The 22,980-nt window shown below is 36.2% G+C and overlaps 12 protein-coding genes across 12 annotated transcripts; 6 read left to right on the top strand and 6 right to left on the bottom strand.

The window, feature by feature from the left end:
- Positions 1–165: 165 nt before the first annotated feature.
- Positions 166–3,675, top strand: FDP41_005195 (uncharacterized protein; the record flags this gene model as incomplete). Its single annotated transcript, XM_044708693.1, has 1 exon — positions 166–3,675. One exon carries the CDS (start codon positions 166–168, stop codon positions 3,673–3,675), a length of 3,510 nt encoding a protein of 1,169 aa, XP_044560581.1.
- A 102-nt stretch (positions 3,676–3,777) lies between these two features.
- FDP41_005196 (uncharacterized protein) lies at positions 3,778–4,591 on the bottom strand (the record flags this gene model as incomplete). The annotated part of the gene is made up of 4 exons (XM_044708694.1): positions 3,778–3,930; positions 4,078–4,285; positions 4,342–4,382; positions 4,499–4,591. 4 exons carry the CDS (start codon positions 4,589–4,591, stop codon positions 3,778–3,780), a joined length of 495 nt encoding a protein of 164 aa, XP_044560582.1.
- Positions 4,592–5,056: 465 nt separating this feature from the next.
- Positions 5,057–7,237, top strand: FDP41_005197 (uncharacterized protein; the record flags this gene model as incomplete). Its single annotated transcript, XM_044708695.1, has 2 exons — positions 5,057–6,817; positions 6,866–7,237. The coding sequence occupies 2 exons, from the start codon at positions 5,057–5,059 to the stop codon at positions 7,235–7,237; spliced, it is 2,133 nt and encodes a 710-aa protein (XP_044560583.1).
- A 77-nt stretch (positions 7,238–7,314) lies between these two features.
- On the top strand, positions 7,315–8,202 carry FDP41_005198 (uncharacterized protein; the record flags this gene model as incomplete). The annotated part of the gene is made up of 1 exon (XM_044708696.1): positions 7,315–8,202. The coding sequence occupies one exon, from the start codon at positions 7,315–7,317 to the stop codon at positions 8,200–8,202; it is 888 nt and encodes a 295-aa protein (XP_044560584.1).
- A 3-nt stretch (positions 8,203–8,205) lies between these two features.
- Positions 8,206–10,220, bottom strand: FDP41_005199 (uncharacterized protein; the record flags this gene model as incomplete). Its single annotated transcript, XM_044708697.1, has 3 exons — positions 8,206–8,600; positions 8,746–9,196; positions 9,252–10,220. The coding sequence occupies 3 exons, from the start codon at positions 10,218–10,220 to the stop codon at positions 8,206–8,208; spliced, it is 1,815 nt and encodes a 604-aa protein (XP_044560585.1).
- A 430-nt stretch (positions 10,221–10,650) lies between these two features.
- FDP41_005200 (uncharacterized protein) lies at positions 10,651–11,130 on the bottom strand (the record flags this gene model as incomplete). The annotated part of the gene is made up of 2 exons (XM_044708700.1): positions 10,651–11,014; positions 11,063–11,130. 2 exons carry the CDS (start codon positions 11,128–11,130, stop codon positions 10,651–10,653), a joined length of 432 nt encoding a protein of 143 aa, XP_044560586.1.
- Positions 11,131–11,490: 360 nt separating this feature from the next.
- FDP41_005201 (uncharacterized protein) lies at positions 11,491–12,324 on the bottom strand (the record flags this gene model as incomplete). Its single annotated transcript, XM_044708701.1, has 1 exon — positions 11,491–12,324. One exon carries the CDS (start codon positions 12,322–12,324, stop codon positions 11,491–11,493), a length of 834 nt encoding a protein of 277 aa, XP_044560587.1.
- Positions 12,325–12,576: 252 nt separating this feature from the next.
- Positions 12,577–14,016, top strand: FDP41_005202 (uncharacterized protein; the record flags this gene model as incomplete). Its single annotated transcript, XM_044708702.1, has 1 exon — positions 12,577–14,016. The coding sequence occupies one exon, from the start codon at positions 12,577–12,579 to the stop codon at positions 14,014–14,016; it is 1,440 nt and encodes a 479-aa protein (XP_044560588.1).
- A 162-nt stretch (positions 14,017–14,178) lies between these two features.
- On the bottom strand, positions 14,179–16,257 carry FDP41_005203 (uncharacterized protein; the record flags this gene model as incomplete). Its single annotated transcript, XM_044708703.1, has 1 exon — positions 14,179–16,257. One exon carries the CDS (start codon positions 16,255–16,257, stop codon positions 14,179–14,181), a length of 2,079 nt encoding a protein of 692 aa, XP_044560589.1.
- A 207-nt stretch (positions 16,258–16,464) lies between these two features.
- On the top strand, positions 16,465–18,558 carry FDP41_005204 (uncharacterized protein; the record flags this gene model as incomplete). The annotated part of the gene is made up of 1 exon (XM_044708704.1): positions 16,465–18,558. The coding sequence occupies one exon, from the start codon at positions 16,465–16,467 to the stop codon at positions 18,556–18,558; it is 2,094 nt and encodes a 697-aa protein (XP_044560590.1).
- Positions 18,559–19,124: 566 nt separating this feature from the next.
- On the top strand, positions 19,125–19,811 carry FDP41_005205 (uncharacterized protein; the record flags this gene model as incomplete). Its single annotated transcript, XM_044708705.1, has 1 exon — positions 19,125–19,811. One exon carries the CDS (start codon positions 19,125–19,127, stop codon positions 19,809–19,811), a length of 687 nt encoding a protein of 228 aa, XP_044560591.1.
- Position 19,812: 1 nt separating this feature from the next.
- Positions 19,813–22,860, bottom strand: FDP41_005206 (uncharacterized protein; the record flags this gene model as incomplete). Its single annotated transcript, XM_044708706.1, has 1 exon — positions 19,813–22,860. The coding sequence occupies one exon, from the start codon at positions 22,858–22,860 to the stop codon at positions 19,813–19,815; it is 3,048 nt and encodes a 1,015-aa protein (XP_044560592.1).
- Positions 22,861–22,980: the final 120 nt, after the last annotated feature.

Raw genomic sequence — 22,980 nt, forward strand, 5'->3', positions numbered from 1 at the left:
CTTCCTCACATCAACAACCATTGTACCACCTCGTTCCGAACAAAGCAAACCACTAGGAGGAGCCACCATCACCATTACCACTATTCCTACACGCTACCATCATCCTCAACCATCACCACCAAAATTGCTTTCTTCCTTCTCCTAGCTCTAATGTTTACTTTGAACATGATTAATCTATTTCATTTGTTTATATTCTCATCATTTTCCAATTCTGCTCCAAACCACCGTTACACCACCACCACCACCACCACGTTTCCATCCCGACCAACACATGAACACAACCACATTGCTACAATACTAGTACTCGCTCAAGAACCACCAGCAGATTGTGTATTACCTCAAGATCGAGCCTTCTTACTGACCACCTTGCACGACTTTAAGTTTTCTCCGAATCTGTATGGAACCTGGCGATTGAAATACTCAAACGATTCTACGACCATTTTCACTTCTCCATCATCATCGAATATTATTACAAGTTCAGAATCGTCATCATTGGATGAATCCACCAATGCTCGGACAACAACAACACGTTTAGTACCATGTCCTGATCTCTTTGAAATTACAACCATCTCAGTGAGTGCAACCGTGGATCGGATGACCTACTTTGCCGTTTCCATTGATATCTTGCACAATCAAACCGAATTTGAGAGTCATTTGTGGGGAGTGTCGTATCAGCCTCAATTTCGAACCATTTTCTTTGAGCTTTTTGCTTTCTCCAACATCACTCGAGTTATTGCTCAATCGGGACATTCTTCTTATCATGTCGAGATGATCAATCAACATTTAGTTTCAAATGAAACACTCCCTGATGGTTCCTATAAGAGTCTACTCTCGGGCTCACAAGTCTACATGAAACCATTATTGATGAGAAAAAAGTTTTACGGATTTGAATATACGGTTGAAATGAAATTACAAGATTTATTTCACATGTTCAATGAGAGTGCAGAGATGCATCAAGTGAATGACGATGATGATAAGATCCTCTCACCTCCACCACCTTCAATACAGACCTTTCTGACCTCTCTAAGCAGCTCGTCCAACCATTCTTCTTCAAGTGTGAATGTGACTCATGCAGAATCTATTTTCAAGTTGAAAATGTTGGTCTCTAAATATGATTTACCATTTGCTTTTCCTCTCATGATCCAACAACCTTTAGGAACAAATTCCATACTTTTTTGTTCTGAGATTTCACTGAATACTATTGATCAAACAACATTACCAGATTTGGATTTTCAAAAGTCTCTCATTCAGGCACATCATGCCATCTCAACAGTCATTGTGATCATTAATGCAACACTGAGTATCATTGTATTGACTTTATTAGTAATTTTTAGAAAAACAAAACCTAGAGAATCTCGTGGATATTTACCCTATGTCATATTTATTCAAATTTTTGTCAATTTTGTGAGATTGTTGTTACAGACCTATTGGGGTGACGAATTTCTACTCATTGTTTTTATATTTTCCACATTGGTTCTATTATGTTTCAGTTATCTCATGTATTTCTTGAATACCTTAGTTGTCTTTTATAAGAGAAAAGTTTACAATGATTGGTACAACAAGATGAAGAGAGAATCAATGGACAAGCAAAAGAAACAGAAAAACAACAACACCAATAACAACAACCATTCATCATCCAATCCAAACACACCACTTGCCATTGCCGTTGTGAAAACCAATGAGCAGGATGAGACAACAACAAATCCTTTCACTACGACAACTATTACTCATCGATCATACTCAGATGAAAATGATTGTTTAAAACCTTCTCTCAAGAATGTGGACATTTCTGGTCATAATGACAAATCGCACGAGGAGACACTACGTGGCACTTCGATGACGACGAAGACTATGACTACCATTGCTTCATCCTCTGCCAATACTTTACATTCAAATTCTTCAGGGAATTTATTGTTACCACCTCAATCATTACCCTCTCAACAAGATTCGTTACCTCACAAGGATGTGATCCATTATAATGACATGATGACCACCACAGCAATCACCTTTGGCGTTCAAGATTCATCCACCACAGCTTCTTTACCTCTCTCTCAACAATTCGATTTAACACTTGAGAATTCTTCGATCATTGCGAAACAACAAGAAAATCATCAAGACCTTCATCTTGGGAATCAAGGTCATCCGATTAGTAGTAGAAATCAAAGTCATTCGATTAGTCAAGAAAATACAGAACTTTCCATGTCTCATGGACTCGGTTCACTCTGGTGGGTAAAATCTCGTCGTGTGAAAATTTGCAGTACCCTTTTTGTCATTTTACTGGTGTCACTTTCTCTGGTGATCATCCTTCCAGTGTTGTTTCTGACCAATGAATCAACACTTGAATCCACTGTATTGATTGTTCTTGGATTTTATTTTCTTGTTGCTTCTGCAATGGCGATTGGAGCTCTCTCTTTGGATTTGGCATGGAATTGGAAACGATTCATCAAAAAGTGTGAATGGAAAAAGTACTTTTTCAGAAATGATCCCTTGTATTATCGATTGGAATTGGTCATTCACTTTTTTTCAATTTTTCAATTCATTGCCAGTGTGGTCGTTTTGTTTACTGTGAGAGATCGTGTGGATAATATTTCACTTCTCAACAATAAGACTTATTCCAGTTCAGTTCCTGCTGCTACATTTGCATCTCTTCCAATTGAATTCACTGCTGTTGTTTTTGAAATTTTAGCATCTGGAGGTGGATTTATTTGTTTCATGACTGTTTATGAAAAGTACAAGTTATGGTTTCATAGTGAACAAGAACAACAACAAGAGGAGGAGAATGAGGAGGATAAGGAGATGTATGCCTCTTTTTCACAACATGTAATTTCTTCAAAGACCAATCATCAGGAATTTCCAAATTCGGAATTAGAACTTGATAAGAATTCACCTCCATGGATGGTGAAATTTAGAACAAATATTTATTCTCCAATGCTTGAACTGCTTGGGGATGATCTTTGCAAACTATTTGTGGATGAAAAAGGTTTTGAATTATTGAGACTCTTCTCTAAAAGTGAATTTTCAATGGAAAATGTTGCTTTCATTCATGATATGGAAAAGATTTATACTTTACTATTTTGTGACATTCATGAATCAAGAAAGCTCAGTAGTGGAGCTTCACCTTCCAGTTTGAGTAAGAGTTGTAAACCAACTCTCAGACAAAATCTCACACGTGAAACGATCGAAAGAGCAAAACTGACTGTTTGTGATGATTTTTACAATTTGTATGTGAGTGAAAATGCCAAACTTTCTGTCAACTTTTCCAATCAATCCAAAATGATTTTTAACAAGTGGAAACTCAATGGATGGAATGATGAATATATCAAATCAGATGACTTTTTTAACGATTTGGATTATGTCACATTGGATGTTGTGAAAAATGTTCGAGATACTTTTCGAAGATTTCAATTAACTCCATCCTACAAGGAATGGAAGATGCATTCTCGAAAGAATATTCAAGCTCTTAAAAGTGCTCTTCGACAAGCAAAGAAGGGTCCACTCACATCATTTTCTCTTAATAATAATAATGGAAATGGAGGACAAAATGAGGCCGAACAAAAATTGGAAATGATGACATTCCCTTCTGCCACAAGTACTTCTCCAATGAACAACAATAACACTAGCAACAACAACAATAATGAGACAACATTAGATGTCAATACAGTTAAGGTCGAATGAGTAATGATTTATGATTAAAAATAATATTAATATTATGAGTGGGATCAGTAATAACAATCATTTTAGATGATTTCTAATTGGAATTTAACCTATCTGCAAAAGTTACTTCTTTTTGAAGAGTTTGGAAAGAAATCCTTTTTTCTTTGGTTTTTCTTCTTCTTTCTGATTTCCACCGCCTGTGTCTGTATCTTCAGTGTTAAAATCAATAATCATTTTACAAAGAGTCTCAAATGATTTTTGTATATTCAATCCTTGCTGTTGTTTTGTGAAACGTGCATGTTGTTGAGTAATGTGAGAATAAATTATATGAAAAGTTCAATATATCCAATAAATTATATGAAAAGTTCAATACATGATTTGAATGCAAAGTGTGAATATGTTTGAATGAATGAATCAATTTACCTTTGCAGAAGTATCAAAATACATCCATCCATTGGTTTCACATAATTTCTTAGCTTCGACCTCTGTCACAGTTCTTGAACTAGCTGGTAAGTCACACTTATTTCCGCATAAAACTACAGGATATTCAGATCCTTCTTTACTTTTAAGGATATTTTCATAGAAACTTGGAATTTCTTCAAAACTCTTTTTTGAAGTGACATCAAACACTCTTTTCATTTAATATGATCACAAAAATGTTGAATCTTTAAGAAATAAAAAACGTACAATAAAAAACCATCTCCTGATCTAAAGTGTTGATCTCTAATCTTTTTTTACAATTTTTGAAACTTGTAAATTCAATTTTCTATTTTAATTATACTTACCACCTTTAAGTGATGAATTATCATCATGTCAAGGTTGAATAGGGCAATAATTTGCTTACCTGATAATCTTCTTGACCTGCTGTATCAATAATATTTAATAACACTCTTTCATTATTTACATTCAATACTTTTTGATAACTCTGAACAAACATGTGTTGTCGATTCATGTCATCATCATCATGACACTTACATCCTCTTTTTTTAAATATCATTCATAATATCAAATAATATATTTTAAATTCAATAATAATAATTATTCGTTCGTTTCGGATCTTACCAATGGTTGGATTGTATTCTTCTTCGAATCTACCTTCCGTTAAATTGATCGTGATCGACGTTTTCCCAACACCTCCAGGACCTATTAAAATGATTCACACACGAAAATGCTCTATTTGTGAAATGTAAACTTTGTGTGAAACGAACCTACAACAACGACTGTGTATTCACGTTTTGACATTTTTTGATGTTTGACATTCTCGACGTAGAGATCAACACGAAACTCTGCGCACCATCATTAGCCCTCCTATTTGATTGTGTTGAGACTGTTTGGTACGTGACAAGTTCAGCCGTTACTAAAAATATTTTGGCGCCAAAATTTAAATTCAAAATTCAAAAAAATGTTTCACACCTTCGCCGCCACCACTCCCTCCTTGCAGCACACTTCCTTTTTAACATCACTGCAAGGAATTCGTGATGTAGTGAGCGAGATTCCATACCGAGACTCCATTTTCATGGTTGCCTCTCTAGACGTTGATGCTTTGGCTGCATTTCATATTTTATCATCTGTGTATCAATCGGACAGATTTTTCGGAAGCTATGCAGCAGTGTTAGTGAGCAATCATGAGGATATTACTCGGAATATTGAAAACAATAATGATAAGACTATTTTCTTCTTGATTAATTGTGGTGGACAATATAAGGATTTTAAAAAGTACAAAGACAAACACTTCTTTGTTTTGGATGCTTGTCGACCTTTCTATTTATGTAATGTGTTTACTACTCTTCAACAAGTGAGAAACGTTCATTTGATCGTGGATAAAGATGAAGAACATCATGGTCGTTATTTATTTGTAAAGAAGAGTTTTGTAGATGATATTATACAAGGAACCGAAGAGGATGGTTCAGAAGCCTTTAATCCTTCCTCTTCTGTGTTTGATGCGAGTGCTTGCGAATTGGTAGAAAAAATCACTCTTAATCCCGATGAAGCCCTCAATGAAGATCATTTCATTGAGGATGAAGATGATGATATAAACGCTGATAAGGAGATGGCAGATTTTATTGTCCATGATGAGGAAGAAGAAGATGAGCATGAGGTTCAAAGTAATTCTAGTGGAGAGGGATATGATTCAGACATGGCTATGGATAATGAATCTATTTTGTCGGAAATTGAAGAACATTACTTTGCAAATACTCGAGAAGAACGAGTCATATTATATAACAATAGCGATGGATTTAGCAAACCCTCGGCATTCCTTCTCTATTCCTTTTTGGATCAACATTCAATTTCTCTTTCAATGAGATGGGCTGCCATCGTTTCCGTGACCTTCCATTATTTATTCGATCGACTTTCGGATAATGAATATCCAGACTATTACTCTAAATTATCATGTGACCTCGCTTACAAATCAAATGAAAAGTCAATAGATGGTATTTCGATACCTCTTGATGGGGATTATATAAGACACAAATATAATGATTTAAATATTGAACTATTACGACAATGGACTATTTTTGATGCTTGCTTGAACTCAACTCTAGTGGCTAGAGCCTTCAACACATGGCTGAACAGTGGCATTGAGGCAATGAAACTATTCATTGCTGATTTAGGAATTAAATTACAAGATGCAACTTCACCATGGCAAGCACTTCCTGGAGCAACAAAAGACCGTTTCCTTGATGCTGTCAAAAAAGAGAAGAACAAATATCATCTCTCCTCGATTGTATTTAATTCTTTCGAAAGAGTTTATGAACAGGCCTTTTCTCTTACTGCAAGTGATCAAGTATTTGCTCTTTTAGGAATGATGCAAATTGTTCCACCTCAAAATCTATTAACTACAATTTCTAATAGCATCATTAATGCAAAAGAAAATAAGCAACTAATCGAACAAGGAATTACAAAAGCGAAACAAATGAGACAAGCCATGAATGACATTTTCAAAATGGTCATGGAGAACAAGGCGTACACTCATACTCGTGAATTTATTGTTATCGATTTGACAAGTATTAATCTTTCTCACTTTAACCTTGCATTTGCATCACAGATCGATCAACAACATTGGAGTCTTTCCTCGAGCACTGCCATTCACTCTGAGACCGAAACTAGCATATCACCGGTCGCGTTTTTCCAATTAACTCAACATTTTATGAAACTTGTGAAGGTTTGTTTTTAAACATTTGTTGACGAAATCATCATTAACATTCAACAGTACAACAAATTATTTGGAAAAGTACATGTGATTCTCATAAAACAACTTGGAAATCAAGTTTACATTTGTGGGCTTCACCAAAATCATCAAAAGATTCGAACTTTTAACAGAGCCTTCGAATTTGCCTGCAGGACATACAATGAACCAACCAAATATTCAAACTTTGGAAGTCAAGTTAAAATTATTGACAAATCGAAGCGAGGTGACATTATATCGGTGTTGTTAGGGTCTCTTGTGCAATCCAAAAAAGCCACACCATCTCATCGTACACAGTCTTCACGTCATGAGTTTGAAGATGACCAATTTGAAGATGATGAGGAAGATGATGCCATGGTTGATGATGAAAACGACGATGAAGGAAACGAAGAATAAAAAGAGTTTCTAGATTTGACCTGCAATGGTTTTCCTTTCAATTTCTTGAACACATTCAACTTATCCACTTCAAAAAAATGCTTCAATCAGGATTAACGAGACGATTCTTCTCAGCTGCTTCATCATCCCGTGTGTTTAGCTCATGCTCTGTTCAATTCCGATGGAATAATTTTACGACAACATTCATACATCATCAGCATGAAACAATTACTAGGGATTATGCTAGAAAAATAACCAAAAAAGAATCACCAGGCTCGACAGAGGCATCCATTGATTCTTTATTAGCAGAGTATGAAAAACGATCAAAACATTATGAAGCTGAAGTGGTCGAGAAGAAGCCAAGGAAGAAAGTTAAAAAAGTGTCATCGTCGTCGCCTGTTACTACTACAACAGTGGTTGAGGAACAATCTATTCAAGACATTAATTCAATCGAATTACCACATGAGCTGCAACAAGAGGTAGAACCCTCTTCTGTAGAAATTCCTGTTGTTGAAATGCCTGAGGAGTTTAAAGATAGATATCCGGAAGACACACTGAAACTGTTAACTACAGAGGAGTCCAAACGTTTATTAACAATTTATGAAGTGTGTGAATTGATGGACAAACATTTCGGTTTGGATTTATTAGTAATGGATCTGAGCGAGAAGTGTTCATTTGCAGAATATTTAGTTTTTGTTACTGGAAGCAGTTACAGACACATGAAAACATTGGCTAAAAGTGTTGTTGATGCTCTTCATGAACGACAACTCTATAAATTAAAGCCAAAAATTGAAGGTGAAACGGATACAAATTGGATGGTCGTCGATGCAGGTAATATTGTTGTACAAGTTTTTTCTCCAGAAGGACGACGATCGTACGACCTTGAAAGAAAGTGGGCCTTCACCACAAAAGCAGAATTTGAACCAACTCTCGAGCAGCTTTCCAAGCTAATGGATCAAGATATAAAGAAAAAGAAGAAAAAGTAAAACTCATTGTGTTCTTCTCCATTGAATTGCTTCCTTAGTTTTGGTTTTCAAAATGTCAGACAGAAATGTTTGCTCTGCCATGAATTCAGCAGGAGTTTTCATTTCTACGCCTTGTTGTGAAGATGACTCTGCCATTAAATTCGATGAAGAAGCATTATGATCTTTTGTACTAAGGTTGTTCGAACCAGTACTCGCAGGCACCACTGAAGTTGATGATATGGCCTCATTATTACCAGCAGTGTTGTCGCTTTCTTTCTTTCTACGTACACTGCTGATTTTTTCCAAGAAGCCCTTCGACTGATTTTTGAACCGTTCATACTTCTCTGTGTATTCAGCAAGAAGTCTCTCTTTCTCAATTTTGTCTAGCTCTATTTGATTTCTCATGAATTCAATGAGTTCTTTGGAATTGTTATCAAAATGCATAATTTCCAAATATTTTAGATTTTTCAAGCTTTGAGGGAGAGTTTTCAAGAAATTATATTCTTGAAAGATTTGCACATTCAAACCTTGACAACCTTCGTTCGTTCAACATTACATACCTACGTGGATTTTTTCTTAGCCATTTACACGATCCAATGTTCTCAGGAAGGCTTGATATCTCATTATACGCAGCGTAAATACCGTACAAATAAGGACAGTTGACAATAGTATCGGGTAGAGTAACCAATTCATTGTGTTCCACACGTAAGGAGATTAAACTTTCAAGTGTTCCAATACTTCTTGGAAGTTGCTTTAAACAATTATAATCCAAATCAATATCTTTGAGTTCTTTCATGTTTTCATTGAAACATTCCTCATCAATGAAAGAAATTTCATTGTGGCTTGCTTTTAGCACAACCAAGTTCACTAATCGTCCAAATGAGGTAGGTAATCGGGTGATATAATTTTTTGACATGAGTAAACGTTTCAGCGCTGTGAACTTTCCAAAATTTTCTCCTAACGTTGATATATAATTGTTTGAAATATTCAATTCTGTCACGTATTTTCCGACAGTCTGTTCAATGGTAAAATCAGAGAATTACATAATAAACCGCTTAAAATCAACATACATCTGCAAGTATTGTAGGTAATTGCTGAAGCTCGTTATTTGAAATGTTAATAATCTGGAGGTTTTTGCACAAATTTGTAATCTCAAATCTGCTTGAAAGATGTGTCAGCTTGTTGTTTGAGAATAAGTAGGCTTTGAGGGAAGTAAGCGATCCTAAGCCTCTCAAATCTCTTGCATGAATTGAATTTCGAGAAATGTCAAGGTGTTCAAGCCCTCTCATGTTGTAAAAAACACACACAGAACGCCCATCTTCTAGATCCATGGTGGGTAACTCTCTAATTCTATTTCTATTCAAGTAGAGTTGCTTTAATTTGGTCAATTTGTGAAACTCATTCGGAATCACAGATATATGATTGCCTGCGAAATTCAAACAGGTCAAGTTAACTAAATCGCAAATGCTATGCGGAATGATGGACAGTTTGTTATCTTCTAAATCTAATTCTATCAAAGTGGATGTTAAATTGGCCCAATTTCCGTTCCCAATAAAACTGATATGATTACTACTCAATTTCAATACCATTATTTTAGATATCATCTTTTCAAAGAAAGCATCTGGTATTTTCTCTACTCTATTGTAACTCAAATCCAGTGCCTTTAAATTCTTTAAATTCATTAATTCGTATGTGAAGTTTTTGATGTAGTGATTATGGCTCAAGTCTAAAACTTTTAGAGCTTCAAATTGAATAATTTCAGGCGGTATTGATTGTATCTTGTTATAACTGAGTATCAAAACATCAAGCTCCGATTTCAAAGATTTACTGTACAACAAAAAGTCAGGAAAGTACGAATATCCCTTGTTCTCTAATTTTATATAATGTTGAGAGCATGCTTGTTGAATAATATTTTCATCAGAGTCTTTCAACACCTCCTCATTGTATAAGAAATTTTTTACTTTTGAGAATAATTCAATGTAGTTGATCGGTGTTGCTTTACCGAGACCTTCCGAAGCAGTCGGTTGTGATGGCAACATTTTTTCTTGTTGTTTTGATTCGGAAAACAAAAATGTCCCAAAGAAAGATCATCAAAGGTTCTCACGAGGTGATTAAACTGAATGGTGATGACAAGAGTGACAAGCCTTGTTCTTCCTCCTCCGCTTTACCCAATAAACCTTCCATTCAAGAATATCATCAAGGAGAATTGGTGGAATATGATGTTTTCATGCATGAACAAGCGAATTTGTCGGAGCTCGAAAACTCGGAAGTGCAAGAGAGAGCGAGAAGATTTGAAGAAGAAAACGATGCAAAGATTGAAGAATTCAAGAAAAAACGAAACATTAAATTACAACACAATTACACTCCCTATTTCCAGAAAAAACAAGAGGAGCAATGGTATTCAGAAATTAGAATTTTATGCATCGGTCCTCCCGATACACTAAAAAGAATTTTCTGTACAAAATTAACTCAGTAAAAGCTAATGTTGTCCTTCTTTTGAGGGGCTACCCTAACACTTGGTCTTGATCTAACTTGATTGCCCTCTGAACAATACAAAGCAGTAGGTTCACTTTGATGTTGTTGTGAATGTAAAGGGCGGGATGATGCTGTGTTGGCATTGGTTTGTGCAACTTGCACGGAGGCAGTTGAACCAATTTTACCGGTAACCTCTTGCTGTTGTTTTCTTGGATTTCGGTTGTTGGTCTGTGGAGACTGTGGAGTGCTTGAAACCACATTTGAGCTTCTTTGATTTGACCCTGCTTCTTTGGTTTCGCCTGTAATAAAGTTATAACCGCTTGATCCTCCAGGAGCCTCTCGCACTTTGATACTTGGTCTAATACGGCAACAATGAGTGATCCCATGACTTGAAAATACAACCTACCTATTTCTGATCTGATTGCCTTCACCGCAAAAGAGAGCGTCGTTATTGTTTTGGTGCATGTGGTTCATTTTGTTGTTCTTTTGTTTTTTTGTTTTATTATTTTTTAAGGGTTCACTACAGATCACGAGCATTGGGCGGGGATTTATGTTGGAAATGAGTACTTGTAATAAAAAGGTGGACACAATGTAAATTTTTGGCGGTGCCTTTTTTAACTTTGTCAATATATCCACCAGGACGGTGTCTAGTTTTCCTTCAAAGCAATGGAGCTAGAAAGACGTAATCAAGAGAAAAGAAGTATCATCGAAACCATAAACAACAGATGGAAGTTCAAATTCAACATTCACAAAACTGTACCGAAGAAGAAGAAGGCTGGAAGATAAGATGAACAAAAAACTGGGAGCTAAAATCTCCAGAATAGAAAAACCAGTTTACTCTTGGGGTTCACCATAATCTTCCTTGGGTTCTTTTGCCTCCTCGTCTTCTCCATACTGTATGGTCATGTCAACATATGAAAGAATATAGTCAATAGATTCTTCATCAGAAATATCAAGCTCTAAAAATCCAACCATGTTAAAATTATCAATCAATGAAACAATAGCATGATTTAGTCTAGAAAACGGTGAATTCTTCTTGTGAGGATTCGTCTCCTTCTCCAATGCATAGAGTAATTCTGTCTTGTCTGGAACTTTAAGATTTTGCAAAACCTTTTGTCTTTCTTGATTGCCCTTAACAGTGTCACATTTTGTGAGAACATTCACGTGAGGAGTCTCAAATTGAATCATGGCAGATAAAGCTTGGGTAATTCCACTGATATATTTAGTAACATCTTCAATAAATTGCACATCCATGCAATACACACAACACACTCTGTATCCTCTTCTTTCCAATTCTTTTACGAAAAGTTGCATGATCGGAACATGACTGTAAAGTTCAATCTGTCCTGGACAATCAAAAAGTAAATAATCGTCTTCATAATCATTCAACTCTTCCGAAAACCAATCCTCCATATTTTGCATCAAATATTCCATACAATAAACAAGACCACCATTGGGGCCGAGTTGAAATTCTTCCATCACATCCTCCAAGGTGATTAAGTCTCGGATATCAAATGCACATTGATATTTAAATTCTTCTGCAGCAGGATCTAAATTTACAACATGAATAACTCTTTTAGTACTGTTCGCATGTTCTTGAATGGTTTGGCAATACGTGGATTTGCCAGAGCCTGCAGGTCCAATCACCAGTTGAGCGTACTTTCCCATTTGATTTTAAAATTGAGTAATTTTTTTTGTTGAATAATTTTTTGAAGGGCGTACCTGGAAAGCCGGCTCTCGCTACTTCACCTTCTTCACAATTTCATCATCAGCACGGAAATCCAAACTCATCATGTCATGATATCAACTCACAGCATCCATACAATCAAGGAATACCACATGGATATAAATTTTATGATTATTAATATTTAATTTTCAATTTAATGGGCGAAAATTGAAAACGTTGTTTTGAAAGAAAAAATGCTGCGCTCCATCACCAAACAATTCTCGTCATCAACGGGCAATTCGCTGGGTCATCATCATCTTTCTCACAAGTCTTTTGTTCCTTTGTACATTTGTACACAGAAGGCTTGCTATGCCAAAGTAGGAGAAAGAAAGCACAAAGAACAAATGACAGACGTGCGAAAGAAATACAAGCAATATGTTGAACAAGCAAAACAACAACAAGATGAAAAATCTAGAAAGGAATTTGCCGAGCACAGAGAAAGAGTTTTAACCTACCGTGAACATAAACGTGCCATCGCAATTCAAAACATACAAAAACATGAGAGAATGATGCAAATTCAGAAGGAGGAGTTTGAAAGAGCGAGAATGGAACGAGCTCAAAGAGCAATTAATTTAGAGGCTATAGAACAAAGTAAAAGAAGGGACAACTTGAGGAGATTAGTTTCCGAGGCTGAATTCTTTATTACACCAGAAAATATCGATAGACATATTGACAATCAATTAAATCCAGCTCGTATTGTTGTACCAACAATGTTCGGAGAAGGAAAGTTTGGTATTAACGATGAAGTTGCTCTTGAATATTTGAGAGTAGGAAAAGAAAGACAACATTTGAGAAGAGAAAGCATTGGTGAAGATCCACTCTATCCTAATGCTAAGGTTTTCGCAAACCACATGGCCTTTTTAGAACATCGTTTGGGTCAAGATACTGGACAATTATTGGACTTAAATGATTACCTGTCTGGTGAGTCCAAGGTACCAACAGAACAGCCACAAACAGAGATGCCAGAACTGGCAGAACAAGAAGAAGAGGAGGTGGAACAATCTCTTGATGATATGGAAGTTAACTATGACTTGGACCAGTTAGAACTAGATTGGGAGGATGAACCTGAGGAAGATTTCAAAATACCCACCACTATTCCTGATGCTCTTCTAAAGAGATTCGAAAAAGCTAAACCTGAATTAGTAGAGGGTGTTGATTATTCTAAATTTGATAGATTATTGCGAGATATGAAGTCTGTTTTATCCAATGAACCTATTTCTACAGAGAGTCAATTGAAGACACTCGATGACTCTGCAACTTTGGAATTTATGAATGCTGTTAGCAAGACATCTGACGTAGAGGAACCAGCAGAACAACCAAAACAAAGGGCTCGTAGACCAGAAGAGGAAGAAGATATTCTTGGAGGAGATGGAGAACCTGTTCCAATTCCTAATCTTGGTGACAAGACAATAACAGCCATGGAGAATGATGATGTTGATTATCTCTTTGATCAAGCAATGAAAATGCCAATCAACCCTCTTGTTGCTTCAGTTGACAACCTTGTACCTAAGGTAAAGAGTGAACAAGAAAAAGAAAAATTAATGGAAGAAATGGCCAAGGCCCACCCTCTAGCTACTGCATATACTTTGCAACATTCTTCAAAGAGGAGAAAGAGAAAACCATCAAATGTTTAATTTCACAAGAAATACAGTCAATAAATAATAAGGACAATTTCAAGATTCTAATGAGGTAATTTAATTAACCAGGATCGACGGATCGGATTGCTCCAGCGATTATTTTTGAACTTTCTATCAGCCAATCCAATCCTAAAATCAGATCTATTTAAATTACCTCAATCAATGCATTCCTTTGTAATTAAAGAGTCGGACCAAATTATCTTCGCTTGCACTAGCGATCAATCCCTGATGTGCATTGTAAGCAACATCAAAAACGGTTCCATTGAAAACGCCGTTCAAATTAGAAAATTTGTTGCTGGATCCAAGTTTTTGGACCAGTTGACCAGTAAGAGAGTCCCAAATGTACACATAACCATCTTCGCTACCACTAATTACCACCCTTTCTTTGGGACCGAATTTGCATCGAATAAAGTTCTTGTAAGCATTTTGATGGCCTTTGAATTTTTGCTGTACCAACGATTGTTGGTTTGTGCTTTCCAATTTTCTTATATCCCACAGCCTGTTTAGGTTGTCTTTTGAGCAAGAAAGCAGTTTGTCTCCTGTTTTGTTGACTTGTAAACCAGTAACTTCACCTAGATGCTTATCAATGGATGCAATACATTCACCACTTGAAATATCCCAAAATTTGATGGATTTGTCTTTTCCTCCTGTTATCAGCAAATTTCCAAATGGATTAAACACAACAGAGCATACTGACGATCTATGACCTTCAAATCTCTTCACAACTGTGTTTTTTTCTAAATCGTATAGAATCACAACATTATCGTAACCTCCTGTGGCGATATATTTTCCATTTGGATCAAACTCAGCACTATATAGATCTGATTTAATTCCATTGGCATTGATTTCAATGGAATGAGAAAAGTTGTTGACTACTCTGCTGTGACTTTTGTTTTCGATAATATTCTTGACATCCCAAATTTTTACAGTGCCATCACTAGATGCAGAGGCCAATAAATTTCCTGAGGATGAACACGATAAATCCCAGACCCTATTAGAATGGCCTTCTAGCGACACTATTAACGGGTCGTTCTCATAGCTCGTTGGTTCCAAAAGTGATTGATTTTCAGATTTAGCTGTAGGAGAAGTGCTATCCTCAGGCTTGTCGTTGGATGAGCCTGACGTAATTATGCTTGGATGTGCCAAAGTATTCCAAATTTTGATGGTATGATCGCTAGAGCATGAAGCTAAATATAATCCCTGCTTTCCAATAAATTCTACACACTTTACATTTTCTTTATGCCCTTTGAATGTATTATATAAAGAATTTGGTATTATCAAAGTTTCATAATCAAATAAAAGAGACGACACAGCATTCGGTCCTCTAGTACCTCTAAATCTCTCTGAGATGTGAGTTCTGTTTTCCATGTAATTAGCTGATTCGATTGCTTGATAATTTACAGCTTGATGGAGTAGTTCCAGCAGTCTGTTTTGAGGCACGACACTAGAAATTTGGTGCGTGTCTCCCTCAAATAAAATGGAAAGACTTTCTTCTCGTTTGTACTCATAAAGTATCTTTTCAATTAAAGCATCTCGTGAGGTATAGCCTCCATATGTTAAAATTGAGTTGTTTGAAATGTTTCCTTTCCACTCTTGAAATCTATCTACCTCGTTCACGCTCCTACATGTCAACAAAAGACATAGATCTGAAAATTCCTCTTTTGTGGAAACCGATTTCAGTGGCTTCAATCTCTTATTTAGTATTGAGAAGGCCTTTTGATACTCTCCACCTTCGATCAATTCAAAATAATATTGCTTGTAAATTGCATACAAAGTTGACTTGGATATCGTTGAATTGGTGTTTACGCCAATAGTAGTACTATTGAAAGAATCTTGAAGTGCATTATCCACGCTTGACCAATTACCGTCTCTCATATCGGAACAAATTGATTCAATTAAAGAATGTTTTTGGGCTTCTCTTTTTTGTTTTGCTTGGCATTCCTCCAATAACGTTATAGCTGATGTATTGTATCCTTCACAATTCAGATATCCAGCGATCATCAATAACAATTCTTTTTTAATATTTGGATTATTAAAATTTACGGAAACCAATGATGGAGCATTGAAGGAATAATTAGTTGTAGCAATACTATTCATTGGATCCGATTTGTTTGAATCATGAGAGTGTTTTGATGGAACCTGTTCGCTATGATGATGATGGTGGTGATTCGGACCGATCATAGCATCACCCGACGGAGAGGCTGTACTTCCATTGCTGTTATTGTTGTTGGGAAGCATTTTTTTGAGGGTGGTTTTGTTCTTGCCGCATAGCAGGCCTTCACCAAACGCTGAGCGAAACCCCAGCGAAACAGGCTTGATGCCACCTAAAAACTTCTTGCATTAGCTTTTGATGCGGTGACACACGGTAAAGTACTACACCTTTCTTTCAACTTGCATTGAGAAAGAAATGGAGGAGAAAAAAGAAATCATCTTATTTCCAAAAAAATGAGTCACTCACCCACCACTCTATTGACCAGTTCGCGCTCTTCGCCATCAGGTCTGAATACCTTTAGTGTTCCGAGCTCACCTTCAACGGCTGGAGGTGTGTATAATCCATCGGGAAAGTTCTCTGAAAACGAATTGAGAATGGAGAAATTACTTCCGTTGCTGGTTGATTATTCTATTGAATTTACATCTGCTGTTCATAGCGATATTCATCGATCAGTGGTGTTTGAAGGAGGAAAATTAGTGGGAAATATAATCATGAAACCATCAGCACAAGTATTTGATATTGCTGCAGCAGTGAAATATCAACAGCAAGTGCATCAATCTCCTCTTTCCTTTATTGACCGAGATTTATCATCTCCTCTGACTGCCAATATTCCTGGATCAAATACGTCATCGGATATTTCAAATGGATATTTATTCTCAACTTTTACAAATATATTTGATATCAAACCCGATAAGGATGTAAATGCTAGTGCAGAAGAATATTTACCAACAAATAATTTATTGTTGTTGGATGAAAAGCAAAGAGAGCTCTTATTAACAAAAGCAAAGAAAGTTTGGAGAGATTTATTTTCTAAACTACACATCAAAACATACATTTCTTCAAGATTTCCAGAGAGTGTGAAATCTACAACTCCATCATCTTCTGGGACCTCCAATAGCGCCACCTCCATTGATATCAAATACTTTGATTCCAGCAAGGAGTTCATTGACTTTTATTTGTTTAAGAGCAACTTTGTTGCAAAGCAAGCTGTGAATTCACAAAGTATATTTATGGAGATGACTGCTAATGAATATGAGAATAAGGGTTATGAAACATCGAACGATCAAGACAAAACTCAAGATGATGGAACTATTCAATTAACATTTCCATTCAGTATTGATATTCCTTTCAATGACTTGAACAGAAATCCATTCTTTGTTATCTCAGAAATATTTATTCCATCAGATCAATTTTCTGATAGCATGGTCAGATCATTAGCTGATGTAAAATCTCCCTTCAGTATGGTTAACAACTTTGATTTAGATTTTTTGGTTTCCTACGATACAAGTCAACAGTACATTCCATCCAGAATATTTTTGTGTGCTCTTTGCAAACCAATAGCTCTTAGAAAGTCTCTCAAGCTTTCTTCAAAAACCAAACTGATGAACATGAAAAATTATATTCAACTTATCCTAGAAAACACTTGTGAGAGCCAATCCATCAAAATTGAAAAAATTGAACTCAATCTAGCCAATGCCAAGTTTTGCAAATATTGTACACCAGGTGATACACAACAAACACTGCTCTCCAATGCTGATGAATCTCAACTCAAAAACACCACAACTGCCAATCATATTATTTCTCCTCCACCAAATGCTATTTATGATTTATTTAATTGTTTTATTGAAAAGTCTCAATTTCCATTAGAGTTAAAACCTTATGAACAGTATACAACCAACTTGCTCATTTCACCAATTTATAGAAATATGGATGAAATTATTGAAAAGCTTCAGAACAGAAAACCAATTACAAATCTTTTTTTTAACACAATAAGAAGTCTCAACAGCAGTGCCCAAAATAGTGGCGACTCTACGCCATCTGGCAATAATTCTCTGATATGGGACGATAGTTTAGGTCTCTACAAATCTCGTATTGAGGTCACATACAGCATTAAGAATCATACAGAAGAATCACATGAGAACAATAATCATCATCAACAGTCAAAGCACTCCACAAGGTTTAAGAGTTATATTGACGCTCCATGGATTGCTGTACTTAAACGTGGTCTTTTCGCCTCCATCAAGTATGACAAGCAATCTGTGGCTCTTATGGAACCATTCACAGTTTCAATCTTTTTATCTAATTTTGGAGACAGCGATTGTGATTTAATACTTTCCTCTCAACCAACAGCCAAGTCTTCCATCATTTGTCAAGATGCTCAAATAGATGTTGGCATTGTTAAACCAAGCCAATCGACAAAAGTAGTACTACATTACATTGGAGTACAACAAGGATTGCATCACATGGATTTACTTTGTATTTATAATAAGAGAACTCAACAACAATTCATTTTCCCCTTCTTCCCTCAAGTCATTATCACCAAATAGGAACACAGTGATGACGCAATAAAAAACTTTTCAAAAAAAATAGAAGAATAGTCTGTATTGCCTGTCATCACCACCACTACATGACTCTATCCTAATTTTGAAACATTCAAGTAGTTTTTCTTTACATCATCACCATGAGCGTTCTTCAGAATTATATTCTTCCATTATTTGGCAACGTTCCGATGGTTGCCAAGATAATAGTGATCATCCAAACAATATTGTTTATTTCATCATTTGTTTTTTGGGAAGACGTTACATGGCTTTTTTGTCTCATTCCTATCAATACAGCCAATCGCTTTTTTATTTGGAATTTATTTACATATGCTTTTATTGAAACGGAGCCTTTTAGCTTTTTATTTACAATTCTTAGTGTTGTTATTACGAGCAAATGGATAATTAATAAGAATGTACTATTAGGATCACAATCGAATGTATCTCCGAGTGCGAACATTTGGACAACAAGCATGTATTTATGGTTCTTGTTTGTTATGACCTGTTTATGTGGGGTAGTTACTTGGCTATCCCTCGTAGCACTGTATTATATTTTAGCTGTAATGATGTATAACATGCCAGCAGCTTTAGAAGAAGCACAGATTGTCCTTCTCCATTCTAGATATCATGGTTTTCACGGACTTATTCTTGGATTTACAATGATCTTAAAACAACAAATTCCAGATGAATTTCCAATTAACTTTATTCCCATTAGGGCAAAAAATATTCCCTTTATTGCGCTAATGATTAGTGTTGCCTTGTCCTTCCTCACCAATCAAGTATCAGATTTGCCTTTTATAATATTTGGTTTTTATATCTCATGGTTATATTTAAGATTTTATCAGACCACACAAGATGGAACAAAAGGAGATCATTCAGATTCCTTTGCATTTCACACGCTTTTTCCACACTTTTTACATCCTTTATTAGAACCATTGGGAACTAAGATTTATAATGTTTCTAGACAGCTCAAAATTGTGTCTGAGATTAGGACAATTCAAACACCTCAACCCACCTTCACAAACAAAGTCTCTCTTAGTTCTAATTTTGATAGCATTTTCTTAGATTCTCCCATTAAACCATCTGCACAAAGCTCAACTTCATCACAAGCTGCTTCGCTCGTAGATCAACATCTGACCGCCCCAAAGACTTCAGAACAATCAGCTAAGAGAAGAGAATTAGCTTTACAAGAGCTCGATAAGAAATTACAAAGTAGCACGAACGCTTCCTCTAATAAAGTGGACAAAAGTGAAAACGTTTAATTTATGGAATATTGAGAATGTCTTTGAGTTTCTTGATTAACACCAACAAGTTCTTGTTATCCTTAATTTCAGGATAGAGCTCCTTCAGAAGATCAATAGATCTTCTTGAAATCTTGGAGTAGAGAAGGTCGTTGTGGTCAAAATGTTTTTCATAGGCAATGTTTTTTCCTCCTGAATCGATTGAAACAGCAACTTGCTTTCCTTTTTCAGCTTCCTTAACAGGTTGCTTGTTATGCTCGATACTCGCAATTTTACCGATCACAAGTTGATCCTTTGTTGGAACAACAAGTGGAGTTCCAACCTTCAAAATACCATCTACCACCTCCACACCAACAGTGATTGGATCTTTCTTGTGGAAAATGCAATCTGGAAGGATTTTCAAAACACAAGGCCAAACAACCTCGTTTTGAGCGGCCTGCTTCTTTTCTTCAAGTTTCTTGGCCTTGTGTTCCTTGAATCTGTCGAACAAGTGGTAAATAATATCTGCTGAGAAGATTGTGATGCCTAATTTGTCGGCCTCTTCCTTAGCGTCTTGAGTGACTTTAACATCAAAAGCCAATAACACAGCATACTCAGGAGCACTCTCTAACATTACCGAAGTTCTAATGATGTCCTTCTTGTGAACAGGTCCAATGTTAATACCAGAAACAGGAATGTTTTCTGACTTCAAAAATTCAAGTAGAGCCTCCAATGAACCCAAAGTACTTGCTTGCACGAAAACACCTTTTCCAGTAGTAGAGATTCTGTTCAAAACTTCGTTCAAATCTGCCATTACTTCCTTCTTCATATCTTCCAAGTTGGATTCACCTGGCTTATAAACAAGTACGTTACTTCCAGGAACAGCACCATCTAAATCTTGAGCAGAAATCTTGATACCCAAAGATGCTTTCACTTCCTTACAGTGAATATATTCTCCTTTCACTCTAATTTCACGTAATGGTTTCGGTGTCAATAAGGCACGAATTTGAGTAACAATAGGACCGTTGAGACCGCAAACCACAATTGTGTCACCTTCTCTCAAAATACCATTGGAAAGAATAACGTCAATAGTGGTACCGTGACCTTCAACAACCTTAACTTCCAAAATTGTACATTGAACCTCAGTTTTGTAGGTTAACTTCTTTACCATGTGCTTTTGAGTTAATTGACACATAAGAGCCAATAGATCAGGAATACCTTCACCAGTGTGTGCTGATGTTGGAACTAAAGAAAGACAATTCTTAAAGTCCTTGTTCTTAAAGTAAAGCTCAGAGTTGATACCATGTTGCATGAGTTGATTTTGAACATCTTTGACTTTTTGTTCGAATTGTTGCATTACGTTCTTCTTTTGATTCTTCAAAGACTCTCTAATTGGAGCATTTGGAGTAGCCTTCCATTCGTACAAAGCATCAACCTTGTTCAATGCAACAATGAATGGTGTCTTTCTATTTCTAATCAATTGTAAAGACTCAATAGTTTGTCTTTCCAGTCCGTGCATGATATCAATAACGAGAATAGCAATATCACAAAGTGATGAACCTCTACTTCTCAAGTTGTTGAAGGATTCGTGTCCAGGAGTATCAATGATAAGCAAACCTGGCAGATTATACTGCAATTGTTGCTTAACAGACTCGTTAAGTTTGAAAGTTTGTTTCTTAATAGCATCGATTGGAACATAAGTAGCACCGATTTGTTGAGTAATACCTCCAGCTTCGCCACTTTGAACATTAGTGCTTCTGATCTTATCCAAAATTTTCGTTTTACCAACGTCAACGTGACCAAGGACACAGCAAATAGGGCTACGGAGATCGTTTGTGGATCCCTTTTGTTTCTCATCCTCTGTCTGGCTCGATGATCCTAGCTGGTCACTGGACTGATCGCTGGATTGATCGTTAGTTTGGTCAGCAGCATGAGTAATAGTATTTTCTTCCTCCTCTGCACTGTCCTCAGTTTTAACTGATTCATCAGTCTTTGAAGACTCAACAGTTTGCTTCTCAACAGCTGGCTTGCTGACTGAATCATCACCGTCAAGATCAAAATCTTCCCAACTATCGTCATCCACAGCAACTTGTTTGACATGTTCCTCCTTCTTTTCTTCCTTCTTCTTCTTTTCTTCTTTCTTTTTTTCCTCTTTTGGAGTTTTTTCTGCTTGTGTTTCATCCTTCTTTTTGGAATCCTTCTTGGTCTTGTCATCCTTCTTCTTGTCAGACAAAGCAGCAACATGACCCATTTGAAGCATCAATGCTTTCATATTCTCTGCTCTTTTTTCTTCCTCAAGCTGTTTCTTTGATTTGTAAAGGCCTTTCTTCTTGAGTTCCTCAATTTCTTGCTTTTTTTTGAGTTTTTCTTTTCTCTTTTCCTCCTCTTGTCTTCGCTTCTCTTGCTCTTCCAACTTTTGAAGCATTTCGAGCTCTTTTCGCTTCTCTTCCTCTTCTCTTTCAAGTCTCTCTCTTTCAAGTCTTTCCCTTTCAAGCTTTTCTTTTAAAGCAGCAACGGCCTTTGGAGGAGCCTTTTTGGCAGCAGCTGAGCCTGGCTTTGCAGCTGGTTTCTTTTCATCTTTTTTATCCTCTTTCTTTTTGTCGTCCTTTTTCTTTTCATCTTTTTTGTTCTTTTCGTCCTTCTTTTTGTCGTCTTTTTTGTCTTCTTTTTTATTCTTCTTATCATCCTTTTTGGTTTCATCCTTTGGTTCCGCATGTTTTTCCTCTTCTATTTCTACTTGCTCTTCGCTAGCTATCATTGACAAATAATCATCGGCTCCTTTCTTCTTTTTATCCTTCTTGCTCTCTTGCTTCTTGGGTTCTCCTTTTTTAGGTTGTGGCTGTTGTTGTTCAGAAGCATTTTCGTCTTGTTGTTGATCAGTGTCATTATTGGCTATCATGGACACATAATCATCATTCTTTTTCTTTTTATCCTTTTTGTTGTTATTTTTTGTAGATTCTGATGGAGTTGATTGAGTAGGAGTAGATGTTGTTTCGGCTGTTGTTGTGTCTTCCGCTGGTGGAGCATCCTCAGCAAGCATAGACATGTAGTCGTCATCAGAAAGACCCTTCTTCTTTTTATCTTTACCCATTTTTTTGAACGAATTCATGTTGCCAAAGAGTTTGATTTTAAAAATAAATTCAAAATTATGAGAGAGGAGAACAGCATCTTTAGGTTGAAGCAGGCAAGGCAGTTTCACACCACGGTGCTT

Source organism: Naegleria fowleri (genome assembly GCF_008403515.1).
Source record: "Naegleria fowleri strain ATCC 30894 chromosome Unknown tig43, whole genome shotgun sequence".
Classification (NCBI taxonomy): domain Eukaryota; phylum Heterolobosea; class Eutetramitea; order Acrasida; family Naegleriidae; genus Naegleria; species Naegleria fowleri.